Genomic DNA, 22,626 nt, shown 5'->3' on the forward strand with positions numbered 1-22,626 from the left:
AGAGAGTTTATAACTAATTAGTGTGAGGGTGGATTTGTACACTTAACCTTATTTGTATTTTTTGGAGGCCTAAATCAGAGATGCTTCCTTTACCTACAAATAATAGAATTTATAGCCTTTTCTACCTGGTTTCTGCATTACTGTTGAAGGGTGGTGTGGTTTTTATTTGGACTTTGAGCTGTGTAATATCGGCATGTTTCTTGATATTGTTATTCCTAACAATGAAATTCCTGAAAGGAAACAAACAGTCGTGCTTAGCTCGAGTTTACCTGCTGTTTCATCGCTCAATCTGGCCCAGTGTTAAAACTCCCACAGGACAGCTGCTTATGACAATACTATTACTGCTGTGGAGTATTAGTTGCTGCAGATTGTCCTTCAGACTGATGTTCACATTCTGTCTACCTATTAAAAATGACCTGAAAAGCAGACAGGTTTAATTTAGCACTTGTACTATTGACAAACACCATTTGCCTCCATTCTAACCCATGCTGTATGTGTTTCTTGTTCTTTGAGTTTCAACGATTTTTTCCATCACTTGGTCTGGCATCAAAAACTTAAATATGTGTACGTTTTATTTTACAGTCCCCGCCTGGTATGGCAGTTATGTAGCATGTAACTCGCTGTATTTCTATCTCTACACATATTTTTTCCCTTTCTGTCTTCTCCAGAATGTCATCAACATGCTGACTTTGTAATAAAGGAATTATTTGACTTTTTTGAGCTTATATTATCTTTTCTACTTTCCTGCTCATATCAATGTTCAGCTATTAATCGTGTTTCCTTACATGTTAAGTGTTGTCACATTTGTTTACACACTTACACAAATGAGGAATTTGCCTTTCTGTGAGAAGCTTTAACTCATTAGCTATAATCCTTTACATGGCTTATTTCCAGGGGTGTGTGCAGACTTTCCATCTGAGTTGGCCCAAAAGGGACTTCAGACTTACAGTATGCAGGCGTGGTATGAAGTTTATGTGCACACAAACAAATAAATAGCATGTCCTATGTCTAATTTCTTAACTTTAAAAAGTGACAGAATAAAGCAGCAACTTAAAGATCATCTTAGCTTGAGTCTTTAGGTACTTAAAAATATGATGAAAACAGCACACTCGACAGTAAATAACATTTCAGGTGCAGGACTAAAAAGGAGACAGAGAAGTCAGCACACTAAATGTCCTTCAAGTTTCCTTTATCTGGGTACGCTTCAGCACGAGGGCTTCGTCAACATACTACAGCTCTTACCCAGATAAAGTAGACTTGAAGGATATTCAGTGTGCTGACTTTTCTGTCTCACTCATAAATACGATGTATGACAAAGGTCACAATTTAAAATACTTAAAGAATTGCAGCTGTCTATATGTCAACCTGACCTATATTAGCAGTATTTACGTATGGAAACATTGCCCAAAAAGTTTTGTTTGAATGGTGTTCCATTTTTTTAAAATAGGTATAGAGAGTATTTTTCTACAATTTGAATTATTAACATTTAAAAGCAACACAACCAGTATAATTGGTTTTAACCTAAATTCAGCCTCCGACAAGGTAAAAAGCTAATTGTTTAATATTTTGGAGTGGCACATGGGTTGGCCAACTAGATTTTAAGGGGGGCCTTTGCCACCCCTCTGGACATGACCCTGCTCGTCATTTCACACATCACTGAGGATTACTGTACACTTGCACCCAATGGTCCTTCTGAAAGATAGCTTCTTTATCCAAAATATAGCTTTACATAACTGTCCGCTTTAAAGAACAAGTCCATTCAGGGAGCCATTTTAAGTTAAAAATCGTTTATTGTGGGTTGAATACAAACCAGATAGGAACAAAATCATTTCAAGAAAATAAGCAAAATGTGTTCACATTGATCCATAACCAAAACATTCCTATGTTATGCATATTTAAGGCACTTTTAAAATCTAGTTTATTTGTTGGAAAGCAACATTAAGAACCAGAAATTTACTCCCAGAGTTACCAAACAATCAAAAGCTTGAAAAGTGAAAGAACAATTCCATGTTACACAGAGGAATAAACTGAAGTTTTGTGTGGTAGTGGAAATGTTATAACACAGACCAAAACACGTGGTACAGTAACACATGAGATGCATGATATTATAAAGGAGAGGGATGAACTTTCATCCAATTAAGCCTGTTTATGCACATTTTGTTTGACCAAGCACATAACACAGACAAGTATCTCACAGGCTCCTCTCAGCACGACCCATTTAAAGAGAGACGTTCTAACAGATACACACACGTCGCATTGATCCCCACCTGATATGATTTTGCCCTGTTGTGATAGAGGCCAAAGCTGCAAGTGTTCACAAATCTGTAGTTCATTACTTTTAGGTGGAGTATTGAAACTTGACCAAATACAGACCATATCAATCTTTTAATCTGCATTGGCACTTTAATGCGCAGTGTAAATGAGCTAAACGTATAATCTGAAGGTTTGGAATGTGTTTCTAAGACGTTTGGTCCATTTTGCTCTACAAACACATATTCTGCCCCTTAGTCCACAATGCAGCGAGTGCTCCTAGACAAATCCCCAACATGTACAAAATGCGCTGGGCAAGGCAGTAGACGAAACAAACAAAAACACAGAGGGCTGAGAACTGAGGTGTTTGCACAAAATAATGGAACTTAAATGAATTACAATTGGAAACAGAGCAACATGTCCATTTAATGTCTGTAAAAAAAAATCCAGTCCAGCCCCTCCCTGCCCGCCCAAAAAGAAGAAGATCAGGAATCTTTTGAACACATCTGGCTCAGTCCGAGTCTTCGTCGTCCAAATACTCGTCAGCGTTGCTCTGTGTGCGGGTGATGTCTGAGACACAAGAAATGGACAGTTAACAACACAAATACTACAATATGCTACTTCTCATAAATATGTACTGTAAGATGTTTATTTTTGGCTAAATGTGTGCTCCATCTTTTAGAATAACACCCTGTGTAAGTTTGATTCATGATTTGAATAAAACCTTTACTGGATGTAATAAGAACATTATTAATCAGGGAAAACTAACTATGACCACGGAGTCAAGTCCTTTCTTTTCCTCTACACTTGAAAAACCTTCACACAATTATTCCATCTAATAAGTTAATGCATTTACATAAGACACTTCTGGGGCAAGAAGTTTGCAGAAGACACTGAAGGAGAAGAAAAACACTTCTTATCCTTCCACTGACAATTAATCCCAGTTAAAAAAAACTACTTTAATCATTCTGGTTCCAGTTTGAGTTTGTGTCATCTTCAATGTGTGAGTGCTGCAAGGCTGCACTCCCTAGTGGCAGCTGTACTTACTGCCTCCCTGCTTCTTTTTTATAAGAGAAGCACACATGGGATTTGTGGCCATCTCAACAGCCAGCTTGTTCTCGTTGTTCCTGATGTCTGTCCTTGGATCTGAAACAAACCAGCTCACAGTTAGGGAGGAGTAACTTCATTGTTAAAGAAACAAAATAAAAAGACACCAGTTTAAAAAAATGCATCCAAGGACACAATAACATCCATCTGCTGTTCATCATTAGTTCAATCTGGAACTTCACATTTTTAAGATCTTGATCACATGATCTCTGGGGGGTTTTTTCTTGCTGTTTCCACAAAGTTAGAGATGTGGCTTAATACTCACCCTTCGCCAGCAACATTTGCACAATGTCAGAATAACCTTTCCAGGAAGCAGCATGCAGGGCCGTGTCCCCGAGTTTATTCTGAAACCCAGAATATCATCATTACCGATCACACGAGCTGGTCACGGACATTTGTGATTTAACGGACATTTCATATGATGGTTTGCAAAGGTTTTGTTTCAACCATAAACTTGTAAAAAGACCAGGATAAAAGTTCATTTGTCTGTACATGCGTTACTGCTGAATGCTGCTAATTTATTGTCTGAAGTCATTTCTGCTCATCATGGTCTGTTGTTTGTTTTGTGTGTTAAACTCTGCACAGTTGTCTTTGCAGGGTTGTCCATTTAAAACAGTTTAAAACAAACGTGAACTGGGTGCCAGATAGTTTAGCCGTTATGTTGCACGTCCCATGTTAAGAGGCAACGGACCTCTTTGATCCTTTGCCCTCTCTCTCTCTCCTCACAGAATTTCCTGTATTTAACATGTCAATGTTAAACATTGTCACAAAGACACAACAACTCAAAAACAACTCTACAGGGTTTCTGTGAGGGCCAAGGAATTTAATTCCCTTAACTTCACCTTTCATTTAACGCATGTGCATTCACTGTCCCCATATGTTATCAGCATGAACATAGCCATGTCTTATTTATACATGTTTCGTCCATGAGTAAGGGAATTACCTTCACCGAGTTGATTTACTTTACTTCATAGGTCACACAATGAAGATCACTTTGTAGTGACTAGGAATGAAATTAAACACAGCAAATGTCTCTTAAATGAGTCTATGATGAGTGTGGTAGTTGTTGATATTCCCATTCTCTTGTGTTATGAGAGCTTTTTCACCATTCAGTGTTTGAAACACTCACTTGTTGATTGAGCTCCACGTTCGGCTGGCTAAGCAACAACTCCACCACATCTGTTCAAGGGAAGAAAAAAACAGAACTATTTAATCACAGATTGAGTGAAGATCTAGTTACACAGATCAACAATAGAGGGAGGAACAATTGAGCAAATTTAGAGTGGAATACTTCCAGGTACCAACGCCTTTTTATTGTGTGCTTCATGTCTTATGTTAAACAACTGTGCCTGTCTTGTTGAAATCTTAATCAGAGTTCTGTAAACATCTGTTATAATTAGTTTGACAATTCAGTGTTTGTTTAAAGACACTTCCTGGTTCATGTCCATATCCATATCAAAAATTGAGTTTTTATACTTGTTTGCACAATGCAGGTTTCGTCACCTTTGTGTCCTCCATGGCATCCCCAGTAGAGGGCGGTGTTTCCAGCCTTATCCAGCCCATTGATTCCAACCTTGTTCTCCACACATTCCCTCAGCCAGGACATATTACCTTTTTTGAAGTACACACATTTCAGGGTGTGGGGTCATACACATTCTGAGTTGAATGGCAACATTATCCAGGTCAAGGCTGCTTGTTTTTGTTTATTCACGAAAGAGAGAGAGCCGTTGTTGTTGCACAGAAAACCGGACATGACGTCAAAAGAAGAAGAAGAAGAAAACCCATGGAATCATTCTGAATAGTCAAGAAGTTGTCTCACCTCGTTTGGCTGCTTCGTGCATAGGATTGTCAATAGTTTCTGCATTTTCGGCCACTAAAACAAAAGTGCATTATCTGAGATTGACTTAAAATGAAGAATTATATGCAAAAAAGCTCTGTATTAAGTCATATTTGGTTGCCACGTACAAACTTATAACGTGGGTCTGTCATCGTTTACTCACCATAGTTACTTGGAATGAGCCCAGTCTTTCCTCTGCACGTCCCCTTCCACCAGTTAGAGTCAGTCTGGGAATAACCAGAAACAGAGAAAATATTTGTTCATTTTAATCAAACGTCATAGAAGCAAATTAATCGGGGCGACCAGGTTAGAGCCAAAATGAAAGGAAGGCAAAAACAGTGGAAAGGAAAAAAAGTGCAACTAAAAGAGCGAATATTTGACCGACAAAATGTAGAAAGCAAAACTGTTCAGAAGAAAGAGGAAGAAGTGCCGATTCACATGAATTAGACATGATGACTTTGCTTTACTTACTGTGTCAGAGATGTACAAGACGTCTCCTTCTTCGAAGTACAGCTCGTCTGGCTGAAAAAAAAAAAATCAAACGAGACAGAGTTGCTTTATTCTGAGCTTTAATCCAGGCCTTTAATTCAACCTTTGTGAAATATTTGAAAACACTTTCTCACCCTTTAATCTTTCCCTGTTGATTTGGGAAATCTTTACCCTGAGCTTTGTTTCAAAAAGTTCTTTTTTCTCATCCTTTACGGGCATGTACACTAGATAATTATGCTAATGTAAGAAAATATACATTATGTATGTACAGTATATTACATGTTTTTCGTTTTTTTAATGAAGTTTGATTGATTCAAAAGTCAGATGGTGTGGTGGAAGAAGTTGTTTCTCTGCTGCGGTGTGTTTTTGGAGTCTTGTACTTCCTGTTTTTTTTTTCCCAATCTGTCAGCAAATATCTTACACTTGTGATTGGTTTGCAAATCCTATTTCCAATTGAAATGCATCTTTGATGCCAGGTTTAAATGTTTCAATTTGGAAAACAATCTCCAGGTTTGAAGTAACTTGTGTAATATTGTTTTCTCTCCAACAAACATTTGCATGATTACAAATATTGGATTTACAGATTTTAGATAGCTCATTTAATTGAATCTAAGTGTGTGTGTGTGTGTGTGTGTGTGTGTGGGGGGGGGGGGGGGGGGGTCGTCTACAAAAACACAACAAATGGTCTCCAACAGACATCCAATAACAGCAAATTAAGTGTTCATACCGTCCTTGGCTCAAAGTTGAACATGGCTCTGTACACTTTGACTTGACCTGGTGAAGAGAAAACAAACAGCAAGTTTGAGATTACATAATTTACATATTAAGCAATACTACAGTTCAGAATGAAATAATCATCCGCGTGTGCATCATATACTCAACAGAATAAACTGAAGAGAAATTAAAGGCAAACAAATCAAATACCGATATACCGGATGAACTCTTTCTTAGATCTATGTTCAATCTGTAGAGAGATAGATAAACATGTTTACTGTGTTGATCCTTCGAATCTAGTTTTCCAACACATGTGGAAAAGATATACAATATACTGCAGACTAGATGGTCTCTCTGTCCCACGCTCTGGAGAGAGAAGATGCTTGTTGTGTTCATTAAGTACACTCTGCTGGTGAAAGAGAATGTAATTCAACAATACGCGAATTAAATGCAGTTTGATCAATAAATCTAGTACTATCAGAACATATCTGTGATTCACTTAGCCGATACCGATAGTTGCTTGATATGTTAAGATCATTTTCAAATCGGTTTGGCTCTAGATTTTATGTTGGTTTGTTCTTGAGCTGCGTTAAATTAAAAGTTGTTTATAGCACTTTCCAACACATTTCTGTTCAACTTTACTGTAAAAAGATGTTTAGATGAAATGAGTGGAAACTATTCCACTATGTAAAATTTAATTCAGAACGTTTTTCCTCCTCAGGAGGCAGAAGTCATTATCATTACCATAAACAGCAATGTGCCCTCGTGTCAAACTGAAAACTTCAGTTCCCTTGGTTTCATCTTGAGCACCAGTGTTCATTAAACAAACAAAAAAAAAAACCCTCTGCTTTTGTGTAGAGCAAAGCACATTTTCACACACAGCACAGGGACTTCATGACATAGCCTCTCCTCTGAGTGCAGTCCTGAGCTGGCTGCCCTCGGGCCTATGATGGCTCACTGTCGAGTCTGGTGCTAGCTCTGCTGCTGGAATGCTACCAGAGTGGTTGCGGCCTTAGCTGACAGCTGAACTAGTTCATGTAGAGCAACAGAGAAGCTTAAAGAAACAGTTACATATCTTACTTTTACCAGACCTAGAAATGTTCCTTCAAACTCAGGATTCCTTAGACTTAACAAGGCCTCATGTGAAGACATATCTCAGTATGTATTGAAATAAAAATGGATATGATTTGGCACTGTATGAGCAAAGTTTGATATCACAGTACAGTCACATACACACCTCTAGCGCAGGTTACGGTTCTAATGGCAGCTTTGATTAACCACACTCTTTGTATATAAGCCGGCACTTCTGCAAAGGTAATTCTTCTGCTTTGCATCACAATTATAGATCAACATCTCCCACAGCGCTTTACCCGACTTCCTATCCAAACGTTTGTCCATTGTTACAAACCCTCTTTAAAAACATTCACATAGCCACTTGTTAAACTTTGATACATTCTACTGAAAACAGAATGACACTGAAACAAACGTATAATCAGTCCTAGACAGTCAATGTCAGATCAATCAGTAAACATTATATACAAAGTCAAGGACGCTGTTCAATTGCACAAACACATTTACTACGTTTTGTATTTGTGCAAATTCGACAGCACTTTCTCTCTCCTGCAGCAGTTATTGGTTCAAAATATAGCTGAAGATTTGAAGTTCTTTCCTTTAAAATACTTTAGATCTGTAATTATTGTATTGTGTTGCACATTTAACAACCTTAAAATACACATTTATACAGTTTGCTGTTTAATCAGCCCACTGTGTGCACGCGTGTGTGCACCGCTTAATCATCCTCAATGAGAGATTTACATGGTTCTTTTGTTACTTCACTTTTTTAACCAAACATTAGTTAGACATTTTGGGATTTTTGGTCGGTTTGGCACTCGTGTAAGACTCCAAACAAAGACGGGTAAGAAGAAATGTGTTGGGAACAATCTGCTGATCTTACAACGTTAACGACACACGGCTTACAATTCAACATACTGAAATAAATTGCAAAATATTTTTTTTTTTTAGGAAATGGTCACAGTAATAGTATAAACTAGGAATAATAATAATATTTTGTTTTTATACACAAATGTATGCTTTGGTTTCTCAAAATCAGAGTGACATCCGACATCATGGCACCACTTTAGCCATATCAGTTGTGAAATATCATTGCATGTAAATGTACCTTTTTAATATCTTTACTTTTAGCACAGTGTTTCAAACGGTCATATCAGAATGCTTATGTGTTTTAATATTTTTATATGTTTAATGCATTTGCAGAATAAGGCCTCTCTGTCTGCTTATTTCTTTTTCTCTGTATCTAACAGGCTTCAACACTGGAGGGTCTGTCACACCCTTCTGCAGTTACTCAGGGGTTTCTATTTAGCTAACAGAGTGTCTCAGTGTGTCAGAATGAGAGGGGCTGCTGAGCCGCTGCACAAGCCCCGCTCTGTTTCTCACAGCAAGCATGTCTCGTCTGCAGGTCCGGTCATGTCGCTCACAAAATGCAAGAGATCTGTGAGGACTCCACCACGTTCTCTGTGACTTTTAAAAACCTCGGGGACAAACTACAGACTAAAGGAATCAGAAATTAAGAGGAATGTATCCTCAGTGTTAAGAGAAAACTTTGTCAGTGTTTCATTTGCTGGTGGGTTTTTGATGATGATTTCCAGCTGTGTTATTTTATTGCAAAACAACTCCTACAGCTCTGCGTGTCTGATCTTGGAGGCTGCTTGATTCCCCATTCCTGCCAGAAGCCCAACCCAAAGACCTCAACATGTAAGGCTCCCAAAATATGACACGAGAGTCTATAATCCAGACAATGGGGTGTCTTAAACCAAAGAATGTGCATCTCTCTCGAATGTAATGATTCCTCCTACGAGGGGGAAAAACTCACAAGCCTGCTCGTGTGAAATCTTCACATTTGAGGCTTGTCATTCTCATTATGTTGTGCCTCCCTTCAGGTGTGTTAACTAATGAATGAATCATTCTTTATGTTTACCGTGTAAGGCTTTAACTTTGTCACCAAACAGCCATCTGCTGAGTAAGATGATCTGACCTGACGTCACAACAAGGCGAGATGTCATGGAGCTGACTCGTGAATAAGCATGAAGAAAAATGGGGATCACGCATCTGTTGCTCTAATTTTGTGCTCCTCTGTTTTTTTCACAGGTTCCCAGCAGACAGGCCAAATTTCACATGTGATTAAAATACAACATGCTCGGCTAGAACACTAATGAACAACACGAAACCTGGAGAAATACACTAATGCAAGCCTGTAAGGAAAGGCGAGTTTAAGTGCAATTCATCACACATGACTTCAAAAAGCATCATGACAAAGGTCAGAAAAACATGAAGAGGACATTTAAAATCCCCCTTACCTGTGTAAGGCTCACTCATACTTATGGGGTGTTAAACAACCTGCAGTGTTGCATTATGTTTCTGTTGTGTTGTCGATGTTATCTGTATTTAAGCTTGTCATCACCTTTCAAGTCAGTGTTAAAGAGAATAGCTTTAGAAAAAAACTTAAAGCAAAGCAGCAAAATGTTTGAGCAAACATAAATATACCTCAAGATTACATCTTTTCTGGATGCGAGGGGTCGGGGCTTTTTTTTTTATTTGCATTGAGCAGGTTTTAAAAAGTACATTCTTTTCTCCCAGGGTTTCACAACCCTTACAAACTTTAATTTGATTATTTTACAATAACTACTGCATTTTTGGACACTTTGCACATTTTCCCCACATGACAAATTAGAAAATTAAGAAAAAAATTCCTTCATTTTGCAAAACCTCAGGAGTCACATTGTAGTTTTGTACTGTATTTACTTGTTTTCGGATGTGTGTATTTCTTTATGCACAGATTAGTACCTATAGCTTTAATTAAATGTGAAATAATGTCAGTTTTTATTCATTTCTATACATTTGAAAACCGACACCTGTTACACAAATACAGAATAACTTTTTAAATACTATTCGAGTACATTTTTAGAACAAAACTTAATTTTCCTATCAATTGAGGTAACAGTATTTGAGCAGACCTGTCACATTTCCTTTTCTTTGGGCTACAGAACACCAGTTACCAGAACAGAAAGACGGGCTTTAGCTTGCAGGAAGTCACACTGATGTCACGAACCATGCACACTCATCTTCACCTCTTAACCTACGACCCAAATCCTCTGAATGACAGCAGGCTCCTTACATGAGTGATGGGAAATAGGGAAGTCACAGAGGCCTGCTGCTGAGAGCTGGACCATGTCAAACTAATCAAATCCACTGTAGACCTGCTTCACTCAGGGATGATATCTTTTTATGTATCAGCGTGTATGGTCTTTATTTACACTTGTTCATAAACGTTCATACAGACTAACCACATTAAAAAGTCGACTTCACTGACTTAACTTAGCAGTGCTCGCCGCCCGCCCATTAACGTTGTCAAGGTGTGCAGTCCCCGCAGGAGACTCAGCTGGTATTAAACAACACATCTTTGTTAAACGGACTCTTACCTGGCTTGGCCGGCTTGGGAGGAGGTTTCGACATTTGCAAGGCACAGAGGTGATACGAAACGAAGCGCGCTGTGTGTGTTATATCAGTTTAGAAAACGTCAGAAGACTGTGGAGCACTTTACTATTTCTGACAATGAGGAAGTGCAGCAGCACCGCTGGCGACGCGGAAAAGTTAAGATGCGCATGCGCAGAGTAAGTTTTTTTTTTTTTTTTTTACAGTAGTTCATGTCCAATTATTTTTAGTCTGTGTCCAATGTATGACAGACAGACAGACAGACAGACAGACAGACAGACAGACAGACAGACAGACAGACAGACAGACAGATAGATAGATAGATAGATAGATAGATAGATAGATAGATAGATAGATAGATAGATAGATAGATAGATAGATAGATAGAGGCTATATAATGAAGAATATAACAAATCATGACTTCCCAAACATGTCTCTGTATGTATATGCATATAGGTATATATATGTTTGTTTTTTTATCAATGAGTGGGTCGTTGATGACGTAGCAGCTGCGTCAGCGAATCACCAGCGCCCAGTGGTGTAAAAAACAGTTGTTGTAGCGCTCGCCACGCATGTAGCATGTTTGTCCGTACTAATCTGTGATGATGAAAGTTTAACTAATACATTACACACGTTTTCGCTATTAGTATCTTGTCAGAAGCAACAACAAGCTGAAAACATGAAGACATTGGTTGTGGGAGTCGGTGGGTAAGTAGGTTGGTGCAGCTCCAACTCTGCTGCTGCTGTGATAACAACCATGCAAAGATTCCCTTTTCTTGTTCTCTGTGGGTCACTTTGCACAGAGATGACCTGTCGGAGCTCAACTTTTTTTCATGCACACTTTAAGCCTTAGTTCAACCAGACAAGTTAGTTTTAAGCACCTTCATCGTTTTTTAAAATACGTTTGAGGAAAACAGCGACAAGACACAGTTAGTTCACTTTGTACAGAGGACATCAGATCAATACAGCATGTGACGACCATGTGAAGGCAAATAGCCTACTGATAAGACCAAGGGTCATAAATATATCTTGGAGAGTCAGAGCGAAAAGAAACCTTCCAGCTTTGTGTTTTTAAAGACATTGTCTGAAGAAAAAGTGAAATGCTGTCTGCTTATTAATCGTGCACACCCTCTGCAACTCCGCTCACTTTTGCAGTCTTCATTATGGAGTAGCCTAATTGAGTGTTTGTGTGTGCAGATAGTAACTTGCCAGGCTGAAAGTGATGTTTCACATCCTATATGGTGAGAAAGTGTTGACCACACCCTGTAACAACTGTTTGGTGTGGTTGGGTTTATATTTGACTGTTGGCTGGCTTGCACCTCTGACAACACACAACAAAGTAATGTCACAGTATACAGAAAACAGCCTGAATGATAAGAGTTCAACACATTATAAAAGTATATAGACCATTATTATTTAACTTACTAATATACATATTGCTATAATAAGTGAGTGTGACATTTTACAGCCAAAATACACAAGTGTAAAATGCACATAAAAAACAAAAACTCCATCTGAAATAGAGGACCTAAGGCAGTTTTATATTCATTCATTCTTTCAATCAACCAATCATGGCATTAATAAAAAGAAATGCAATGAATAAAACGGATGTATGTAAAACAGTTACAAACAGAGGTTGGGAGGTTTAAAATCAAGTTTCTAAAATCTTCAAAAGGTTTAAATATGCACACTTAATATCTGGACTGGTACAGACCATAGATTTGTACTGACACAATTAGGAGTGCACTTATATATTTAGCCACCAGGAGTCAGCAAAAACAAGCCTTATGATCGCACTACTTTTAAAGACCTACATGTTGATTTGACCTACCTGGTTGTCTCAATCCAGAAAGTTTGTTATTTCACTAAATAAAGTTGAGTAATAATTGATATTAATTGAATTTGTGCAGCCTTTAAGTGACGTGCAGTTTTTCACTATCAGGATGACCAACGGAGGAAAATCAACTCTCTCTCTGAGTCTCCACCAGCAGATACCTAACAGCTGCATCATCGCACAAGACTCGTATTTTAAGGTAGATTGTGAGACCTTTTTCAAGTCATATCATTAAGTTTACAAAGTTATTCTGTTGACTTAAGAGTTTGAAATTTGTTTTTTTTTTCAGGATGACTCTGTGGTACCAGTGGACAGCCATGGCTTTAAGCAGTATGACAGTAAGGACCATTTAAGTGAATTCACAGAGGTTTGGATTGTATGGATGATGAGCACTTCTTTATATAACACATCATTTTATGAATACTGATTCTAACTATGTTTTGTTACAGCGCTCGATGCTCTCCACATGGACACAATGATGAGTGATGTCGACTCGTGGAGAAGAGATCCTGAGGCGTTCCTGAAGCTGTGCGGCCTGATCCCCGAGCAAACTGCAGCATCAGAGGAAGAGGAAGTGTTTGTGCTGATAGTCGAGGGCTTTCTCATTTCCAACCACAGGTAGTATACCCGTCTTGTTTTTATTACAAGTAAGAAGTGCATCACATCGAAGTGTTTAAGTCCATAATTCTTTGGAATCACTTCAAAATAACAATGCTGTAACTTGATACACATTTGTTTGACAGGCAAACATGAAGTTCAAACATTAATGGAAAATAAAGCCAGCCTTATTGAATTGATAATGAATAATTCAATCAAACAGGTTCCTTTAACATAATTGATAAAAAGTTAATACATAAAACACAAACCACTGCACAACTTCACAAACTTAAATGCTCATATTTCAAATGTCCTATAACAGTACCAAAATTATTATTATTTCTGTGAACTACCGACAAACTAAAATTAAACCTCGCTCAAAATAATACATGCCATGACTTTAAAAAACAAAATGCAATCAATGTATGTTATAAATACACCGTTATTTCATCCACTATAACCTCTGGTCCTCAGCCTTGATTTTCGAATGGCGAGCAGAGCCTTGATTCAGGACCTCAGGTCACGACCTGGCATTTGAAGGAGGAGGAGATCAAGGAGCAGGTTTTAAAATGTTCTCGATCAAAATGCTGTAAATATCTGATTTGTGTGTGCTACTTCCAGGCCTCTGAATGAGCTTTTTGACAGAAGCTACTTCATGGAGATACCTTATGAAGTGTGTAAAAAGAGACGAAGGTGATTTTTTTTGTTGATTTTTTTGTCTATCATACAAACACGTTTTCATATCATCTCCAATTTTGATTCAGCTGAGAAAAGTGTATTCCTTCATGTGTTGCCGTCTTGCCTCTGCCTTTGATTGACAGTTTGAGGGTGTACAGTCCTCCTGATCCTCCTGGATACTTTGATGGACATGTGTGGCCGATGTACCTGAAGAACCGGCGTGAGATGGAGAGCATGGTGGCAGGAATAGGTTAGTGTGCAGTCAAAGGTGACGTGACATGGTGTGATGCTGAAAAGAAGAACATTTGTTGGAGCAGTTATGGAATATTTATGTTAATTTAAAAAAAACCCAACAGTGTCATGAGTACAGCTGTAGCTGGTGTGCTCATGTTAGATACTGTATCTGAATAAATGACATTTAAATGTTCGTCTGCTGTTGTCAGTGTTTCTGGATGGACTGAAACCAAAGAAGGAACTGCTGGCTGCTGTGTGTAAAGATGTTTATCAGGAAATCAAAAGGCTGGTGGGTAAGTAGTTTTTTAGTAATGAGAGTTTTGGCCAGATAAACTGCTGGGGGATTTATTTGCTGGTCATATTTTTTGTCATTTCAGCAACTAAAGCAGCGATATAAGATGCAGAGAGTGTAACTCTTTAGATATTTCTAAATCAGAAATTTCATCACTAAAGGTCACTAATAATAATCTAAGTCTCTTTGTAAAAGTATGAAAAGTATTTTTAACTAGAGCATTTAGTTGTTTAACTTCACATATTGTCATGGAAAACACATTTTAAAAAAAATTCAAATTCAAATTCTCTTTGCTTTTTTTGCAGAGAAGAGCTGAAAAAGCTGCAGATGTGTGTGTGTGGATACTCTGAAGAAGGACTCAGCTGACCTAATACTCCTAATAAAGAAAAATTCTTTTTTTTGGATTTAGGTTTGGCAGAAAAAGGACCAAACCAAGTGTTACCGAAGGTGTTATGTATACAATAATACCTGTGCATTAATACTTTATTAGTATATGTGTTTCTGTAAGTGAACAGTAACTGTAGAAGAGATAATGAAATGAAATGAACCTTTCAGTTTGTCCAGCATAGAAAGTGTAGAAGCATGTTAACCTGATGTTTGTGTTATGACACTGATGGACAGTATTTCAAAGATGGGAAACTAAAATATATAGTGTTTTAAATTGTGAAGGTATGATTTGACCTTTGAACCTGAGTCTTTTATCTAAGGGTGCATGTGTATCATTATATTACTAATTTATTTGATAACAACGGGTAACGCATTACTCATGAGTCTATCATTACTAAAGATGACTTCAAAGACTTTTTATATTAATTGTATTAAATAATTTTCATTACGGAGTTGGATTTGTGAGCCTCATTTTTTTTTTTAAAAACAGCAAGGAGCTCCTGTGTAAAGGATTTATTGACCAGTTCCTGGCGTGATGAGCATGATTGCTCAACGTGTCACGTCTGAGGACAAGTCACTTATCAATAAATCCTTTAAACGTGAACTCCTTGGTGTGCGGATCTTGTTTGCTTCTTTTTACCTTTTGGTTTTTGGGATCCAGCACCCTGCTGGAGATGTGAGCGTCATTTTTGAATTTTTATTTAGCCTAGGTTTTTTTTTTACTTCACATGCTATAATAGTAAATGAAGGGTCACGCTTTCCTAAAAATCAAAATTTATCAAGTTTTTTATGACAAAACAGGTCTTCTCTATAAAACTTCAAGTAACCTTTATTAAATGGATCTTCATTGTAGATGCACTCATTATCTTTTGATCAGGGGGAATCTGACAGTTTTCATACAGCATTTGTCTACTTCTGTTACTCAACCTGTGAAGAAACCGTGTTGGCAAAAGAAATGCACTTTTTTTTTTCATCAATAGGATGTGAGGACATGATGCAACCCAAGAAGAAAAGAGATGAGTCTGTATTGTCTTTGTTCAAGACAACCAAAAAGCAAAGCAACTCCCTGAGCAGCATGATGCCAATAGATAAGAACGTTATATTAAAGATAAAGAAATATTACTAAAAACTGGATGACCTGACATAACTGGCATTATGTAACTTTCACACATGGTGTAAAGTGTGGTTGAAAAGTTTCTGCATCTCAATGACCAGTGACAGATGTCTGTAGCTGTTCTAGCTTGTTTTCCCGCAGTGCATAAAGAAGATTATGTATATATTTAAAAAAAATTAACATTTCGGGGTTTTGCTCATCAAAAACTGAGGGATAGCCGTCATATAAAAGTGTCAAAGGAGTCTTGCTCATGAGAAAAAGAGAAGTTTCACTTTAAGAGGGTTTGGTCTCTCACTCTTTGCACTCTGCTGTCAAAATCCTCCACCTTTCATAGCCTATAAATAGAACTTCACTACCAGACTGAAACCTGTCTGACTGCAGTTTGAAAACTATTTTTTCCATTCTAAATCAAGAGCTTTTCCCCCCATGTGTCCTTGTTTAATTTTTGTTCAAATCATTGTGAAACCTACCTCTATGCTTAGAGGTTTCCCATCCCAGTAAACGATCAAATTTTAGCAAAAACTCCACGCTGTCAGCAGAATATTTTCTGTTTACCTCAGCAGTCGACTTGTCCGACCGGCATGTTTAGTAAAAGAGTCATTTAGACTGTCATGTGAATCTGGACATTCCTCACTTCCCTCTACAGACTATATCCTCTTCTAGATCGACGTATATAAGCATGCTGCAGCTTCTTTCCCAAGCAGACTCTTACAGCCTCTTATATGTTTCAGAGGACTCCTTTTGAATAACTTCAACACATTTGAATAACATGTCAGTCACAGGATTTTCTTCGAGTGTGTGTTTGTTTTTTGCCTGCTGCTTCTTTTGCAGCAGAGCCATGCCAACAACAATCAAAAAGGAGGCGGCAAACAACAGACCTGTGATTGGTAAGTAACAATGTAGATTTAAAGAGTTTAAATGTAAAGGTTATAATCATTCATTAAAAATAGAGCCACTGACAGTGACTCAGTATGTAACCATAGCTGCTGCTTTTCCTCCCTTTAGGTATTTTAACTCAGTTAGTTTCAGATGAAGTCATGAGACCTTTCGGGAGGACGTACATTCCTGCCTCCTATGTGAAATACGTGGAGTCTGGAGGCAGCAGAGTGATGCCCATCAGGTGGGTTGACTCCTCTTATGTTGTTTAAGACTTTAAAGAAAAACCCTTTGTTACACCTAACCGGAGCTTAGTAAGCAGGCAGCAAGATCAGGCAGATGTTGGTCATATTCAAATGAGGGTTTTCACATCTTGTCTCAAATAGTTAGCTATGACATAACTCCTTTTATAGCACCTTTGTCTCCCTCACTTTCCTGTTGTGCACACTTCCTTACTGCTGTGGAGGAGGTCGGAGCAGGCCATACATGCATGAGGACGGTATTGGATGGGGATGATAGTGTGCATGTGTTTTTCTATAGTTTTTTTTATTAATTCTAGTGGAAGCAGCTGAATGTTCTGCAGCACTTTGAGTGGAAGACAAATAATAAAAAAATAATGAAGTGTATCTCATTGTATATCGTGGACAATATTGTAACAAGACACCTCTTTTAAACCTGCTGGATAAAAAGATGTAAGCTAACATAACTGCAGCATATCTGGTGCTGTACTTGACATTTTGCTGGATGTATTGACCTTTGATGATTCGTAATGTTGAAGTGTTCTGCTTAAATACAGATTGAAGAAGTTGGTTTTCTTTGTGATTCTCTTCCTTCCTGTGATTTGAATGTCATTGGCTCTTTGCTGGTTAACATTGTAAAATAGTTTAACAGGGAAGCGTTTGTTTGTCGTTCACAGATTGACTCTTACAACAGCTGAATATGAAAACATCTTCAGGGAGATCAATGGGTGAGATGCAGTATAAACCTCTGGATTGACATGAATGTTTTGAATGGACACATTATTTACTTAGCCCTCCTATTTGTTTCTGTTTGTCTGTGTTGTATCTCTTCAGCTTGCTTCTCATCGGGGGGGCTGCAGATTTGGAGACTTCAGACTTTGCTAGGGTGGCAAAGATTTTTTACAGGCTCGCACTGAAGGTTTTTTCAACTTAATGGCTTTTACTTTCTCATTGTCTTTGTCTGTTTGACTGTCTGCAAATCTTATTTTAAAGTAATTCCTTTTTTCATGTTGACCATGCAGAAACTTTGGCTATCTGTCTTTAAAATAACATAAATTAAATCTATCTACTATGTTTGAGTTTGTGTTCAGTTTTTGTGATCTTGCAAATTTTTGTAATTTAAGATCTCAGTTTTTCTATTACGGTCCATTAAAGAAATATGACATTAAAGGCAGGGTTGGTCATTTTCTCCAGATACACTTTTTAAGATTTTGTTTGAAATTGTTTTTAGGTTCTGACAGAAATTAATAATTCTTGTTCTCTGAAAAAAAAGAACAAAGGCAGTCTGCCTGCGAGGTCATGTATACTTTCAAAATCATACTTGGTTTTTTTTTTCTTAAATGACCAACTCTGCCTTTAATGTTTTCTGTTTAATAGCTTTTAATATACTTTTAGGTCATCTTACATTCTCATAGATGTTTAATTGTATGCCTTCTCCTCTTTTACTTTAATTTTGTGTTTCTAATTGTCTTACTTTTGCTTTAGTAAATTAAGCAGAGTGAACTGATTGAACTCATGAACAAGCAGCAGAAATGCAAAAGTGATATAAGCTGTTTTACAGTTTTTTCAGTTCTAGAGATGAAGAATCAAGCCTTTTATTGAGCACTGATGTAGCTAATATTAAAGTGAACTATATTGTCCATGATATAATAATTATCTGAATAGAAATGTTAATGATTGAAATACTGATAAGGGAAAATTGCTTGTCTTTAGTATGAAGCCGCCTTAGCTAAGTTGTGATTGAGTGTTAAATATTGATTATACTTGAGATGCCCTAACAGTGTTAAGAGGTTTTGGTTTTTTGGTTTTTTTTCAGGCTAACGACGGAGGAGATTTCTTTCCTATCTGGGGTACCTGCATGGGTATGCAGCTCCTCACTGTGCTGGTTGCCGGTAAAAATCTGCTGACTAAGACCACAGCTGAGAACATGGCGATGCCACTCAACCTCACGACAGGTTAGTAAGGACTGCATTACTGTTTCTGTACATCTTATTTTCTATTGATAGAACAGCTTTGATTTGAATCTTAAATGCAGATCATATGTTATTCATAGATAGTCGACCATTTTACAGTGCATGTACTGAATGGAATCACTGGATGTCAGTAGAAGCACGTTTTTCAGAGGATGTTTTGGTGCCCAAAATGAAACCCTCTGACAGAGGCAGCACAGTTCAGGGTCCCATCATGTAATAAGGTGACTGATAAAGTCAAGCGTGAGTTGATTCACTCACTTTAATATATTTTCCCTCCATTCATGCAGAGGCCGGCTCCAGTCGGATGTTATCAGGTCTCTCTGAGGAGCTCATGAAGGCTTTAACCCAGGAACCTCTCACAGGCAACTTCCACCACTATGGTCTTACACTACAGGTAATTCTAACAATACATAAGACAAAAAAAAAAAAAAAACTTTTACATAGTATTTATTAAAGAAGTAACAAAGTGCTTCACAACACATGGACATACTTAAAGCTCCTATGAGGAGTTTTAAGGAGTAATTTGTTTTGTAGTTGTGCAGGGAGATAAAAGTGACGCTCTATTAATGAGGATGTTAGGTGTGTGCGTGTGTGTGTGTGTGTGTGCGTGTGTGTGTGTGTGTGTGTGTGTGTGTGTGTGTGTGTGTAAATGTATGTTCTTTCTGAAAGATAGATCAGGAAACCCTGATTGTCTTTACTTCTGATGAGTTGTTTATTGCTGTTTTGTGAGTTTATTTTTTGAAAATGTTTAGTATTACTTCCTACCTCACAGCAAAAAGGTTCCTGGTTTGAATCCTGACAGACAGGAGCCTCTATTTGTGGCGTTTGCATGTTGTCCCCATACATGCGTGGGTTCTCGCCTCCCACAGTCCAAACACACACTCACGAGGTGAATTGGAGACTCTACACTGCCTGTAGGTGTGAATGAAGCTGTGGCTGGTTGGCTGTCTGTATATGTCATGCGATTGATGCCTGTGAGTGATTGCCGAACAGTCCAAGGTCAGGGTGTGCCCGCCTCTCACCCAATGACAGCTGAGATGGGCTCCCGTGATCCTGAATGGGAAAAGCAGTATAGATAAAGGATGGAAAATGTTTTTCACAATGTAATTTTCTCTTTTTGTAAACAATCATAACCTTGCTCACAGTATCAGGAACTCTTGCTTCTACAAGATAAAAAAAAATACAATATAATTTATTTATTTTTTATACATGTTGAATTGATCTATAATGAGAAAGAAAAAAAAACCCAGCAAACTACCAAATAATGTGTGAAATACTATTTCAGACTTTCCAGGAAAATGTGAAGCTGCAGAGCTTCTTCACAGTGCTGTCTACAAATGTTGCTAAGAACAAAGCTCTCTTTATCTCAACATTGGAAGGTAGTATAATATTTCCGCATCAATGTAACAATTGTCATCATTACGTTGTTAGATAAAGAGTTTAAGCGTGTTTGTTTCTTTCCTCATGACAGCTAAAAGATATCCCTTCTATGGAGTGCAGTGGCACCCGGAGGTGAATCGCTTCCAGTGGGACAGAAAGCTGAACTTTCCTCACTCCGCTCATGCTGTTCAGTTATCGGCTCAGCTGGCTGAGTTCTTTGTTGAAGAAGGTGAGACAACTCTGTCAATAGTAATAACAATAACTGTTTATCTTATCAGTAAATGTCGGAATATGTCAAGTGTAAGAGATTGTGTCAAACAGAAATCACTGAAGCAGCTCTTCCTTTAATAACTGACCTTTTTAGATCATTGGGAGATTTCATGGACTTTTTTTTTAATTAAATAAGCCTCATGTAAACAGTCAAAGCTGCTTATTTGACTGCTTTAATCAAATCTCCTCAATGTGTGATATGTCACTCATAGTTATGTGAATATATTTCCCTTTCGATAAAACTTGAAACATGTTACAGTAAATAGTGTGATTGTTCTGAGCTGATGTATTCAAAAAATATAGATTTAAAATGATCTGAAAAAAGTGGCTTCTTGCACCACATGTTAGGGAAAAACTGAACATCTGTTAGATCATAATATTTAACTTTATACTGATGTTTACCCTTGTGTGTGGTATACATGTGTGATATTTAAGAGGAAGAATACCTTTTTGGACTTTCTTCTAATCTACCACCAGAAAATAAAGTATACCATTCAGTAATTGGTAAAGAGTTCTGTTGGCACCAGTTACTGTAATATTTAGACTGTTGTTGTCGCAAATAAAAGTAACTCAGGGAACTACAAATAGATTATACATTTTATGTAAATATTGAACACGAAACACTTTATTTGGTTTTTAATGTATTTAAAATTATGAATATCCACTTCATTAACATATAATTGATCTTGCAATTTGATACAAAAAGTGAAAATTGTGATGCATTAAACAGACGACGACAGAGACACACAATTTAAAGATAATGCTGTGAAAAGGATTATTATTCAATTCAATCATGTTCTAAACAACACAGAGGAATATCCTGTTGGTCGTGTGTTCCCCCCCTGGAGATTACTCAGCCTACTCACTTCTTTTCTACACACATTTAATCACATGAATCTGACTTCTGCTTTGTTTAGGAAGGAGAAGTTTACATCGCTTTGACAATCCTGAGGAAGAGGCCTCGTCGCTAATTTATAACTACACACCTGTCTATGCTGGAAACTTCACAGGATATGAACAGATCTACTTCTTCTGATGAAGTCTCTTCTCAAAGGTTGATCCAGACACAGAGATTATTTCCATCTCTCCTGCACTAGAGCTTGTTGTTTGACCATCCCAGAAGAGTTTGAATTTTGCATTATGTTTGTTAAAATGAAGTGGTTATTGGGTAAATAAATTCAGATTTAATAAATTCAATTTTATGGATAAAAAAATCTCTCTTGTTAAACATCTGGATGTTTTTTAAGGAGAGACAGGGGTATGGTTTTGTCAAATGTCATTTATTGTATATCATGTTCATTTTGTTTGTTTCCGAATACCTAGAAGTTTTAATCACCTCAAGGAGTTTACATTCAGACTGCACACATTTCAGCTGATGGAGTTGTCGGTGTTCCAATTTTCCAAGTCATAGCCGTATGTTGGAGGTCTTTTTTTAGACTTGATAAAATATTGATGAAATGTATTCAATATAAATGCATCCTTGATTTTGTGGCAATTATTTATGTAACTTTCAAACAAAAATGTTTGAGATTGTGATTTTGGTTGCATTAAATTTAATCTTTGTTTATGTAATTTCATATTAAAATACCCAAAGCCATCAACTCCTGAATGGAGAATGTTTGGAGGATCATTTGAGTTGCAGTTTTCAGAGAAGGAAACACAACATGGAGGACATGCTACAAACCAACAAGACCTGCTTCATCAACATACATCGAATTTTTAAACTACAAATTAGACTCTTATTGATATCTTATTTCGTTGATATTGTGGAGGTTGTTTGATACAGACAGATCCTCAGTAGAAACCCTCTGACTCTGAATGGGACTTCATAGAGTAACAGTGACAA

The 22,626-nt window shown here is 37.4% G+C and overlaps 3 protein-coding genes across 5 annotated transcripts; 2 read left to right on the top strand and 1 right to left on the bottom strand.

Moving 5' to 3' along the window:
• Positions 1-1,770: 1,770 nt before the first annotated feature.
• On the bottom strand, positions 1,771-11,050 carry ostf1 (osteoclast stimulating factor 1). Its single transcript, XM_079347228.1, has 10 exons — positions 10,894-11,050; positions 6,411-6,457; positions 5,666-5,716; positions 5,358-5,421; positions 5,177-5,230; positions 4,861-4,968; positions 4,487-4,536; positions 3,623-3,701; positions 3,298-3,396; positions 1,771-2,820 (listed from the first exon to the last, which is right to left on the bottom strand). Exons 1-10 carry the CDS (start codon positions 10,925-10,927, stop codon positions 2,762-2,764), a joined length of 645 nt encoding a protein of 214 aa, XP_079203354.1. The 5' UTR covers positions 10,928-11,050; the 3' UTR covers positions 1,771-2,761.
• On the top strand, positions 11,011-15,380 carry nmrk1 (nicotinamide riboside kinase 1). Of its 3 annotated transcripts, XM_079347240.1 has the most exons (9): positions 11,011-11,085; positions 11,554-11,614; positions 12,849-12,939; positions 13,030-13,078; positions 13,190-13,358; positions 13,959-14,030; positions 14,159-14,265; positions 14,459-14,538; positions 14,847-15,380. In XM_079347240.1, the coding sequence occupies exons 2-9, from the start codon at positions 11,586-11,588 to the stop codon at positions 14,889-14,891; spliced, it is 642 nt and encodes a 213-aa protein (XP_079203366.1). In that variant the 5' UTR covers positions 11,011-11,085; positions 11,554-11,585; the 3' UTR covers positions 14,892-15,380. The 3 variants fall into 3 exon arrangements, with proteins under 3 accessions (XP_079203366.1, XP_079203367.1, XP_079203365.1); XM_079347241.1 differs by lacking the exon at positions 11,011-11,085 and having other exon boundaries at positions 11,444-11,614; positions 14,459-14,542; XM_079347239.1 differs by lacking the exon at positions 11,011-11,085 and having other exon boundaries at positions 11,444-11,614.
• A 1,381-nt stretch (positions 15,381-16,761) lies between these two features.
• Positions 16,762-22,389, top strand: LOC306823414 (gamma-glutamyl hydrolase). The gene is made up of 9 exons (XM_079342919.1): positions 16,762-16,929; positions 17,048-17,162; positions 17,835-17,885; positions 17,992-18,076; positions 18,974-19,112; positions 19,418-19,524; positions 20,416-20,509; positions 20,602-20,739; positions 21,698-22,389. Exons 1-9 carry the CDS (start codon positions 16,812-16,814, stop codon positions 21,814-21,816), a joined length of 966 nt encoding a protein of 321 aa, XP_079199045.1. The 5' UTR covers positions 16,762-16,811; the 3' UTR covers positions 21,817-22,389.
• Positions 22,390-22,626: the final 237 nt, after the last annotated feature.

This window comes from Symphodus melops (assembly GCF_947650265.1).
Source record: "Symphodus melops genome assembly, chromosome: 1".
Taxonomy (NCBI): domain Eukaryota; kingdom Metazoa; phylum Chordata; class Actinopteri; order Labriformes; family Labridae; genus Symphodus; species Symphodus melops.

Coding starts and splice junctions, on each gene's coding strand:
- nmrk1 (XM_079347240.1), top strand. CDS start 11,586: ATGAAGACATTGGTTGTGGGAGTCGGTGG. Junction 11,615..12,848: donor TTGGTTGTGGGAGTCGGTGG/GTAAGTAGGTTG, acceptor TTTCACTATCAG/GATGACCAACGGAGGAAAAT. Junction 12,940..13,029: donor CACAAGACTCGTATTTTAAG/GTAGATTGTGAG, acceptor TTTTTTTTTCAG/GATGACTCTGTGGTACCAGT.
- LOC306823414 (XM_079342919.1), top strand. CDS start 16,812: ATGTCAGTCACAGGATTTTCTTCGAGTGTGTGTTTGTTTTTTGCCTGC. Junction 18,077..18,973: donor TTTACAGGCTCGCACTGAAG/GTTTTTTCAACT, acceptor GTTTTTTTTCAG/GCTAACGACGGAGGAGATTT. Junction 20,740..21,697: donor TGAGTTCTTTGTTGAAGAAG/GTGAGACAACTC, acceptor TGCTTTGTTTAG/GAAGGAGAAGTTTACATCGC.
- ostf1 (XM_079347228.1), bottom strand. CDS start 10,927: ATGTCGAAACCTCCTCCCAAGCCGGCCAAGCCAG. Junction 4,537..4,860: donor ATGCCATGGAGGACACAAAG/GTGACGAAACCT, acceptor TCCCTTGAACAG/ATGTGGTGGAGTTGTTGCTT. Junction 2,821..3,297: donor AAAAAAGAAGCAGGGAGGCA/GTAAGTACAGCT, acceptor CTTGTGTCTCAG/ACATCACCCGCACACAGAGC.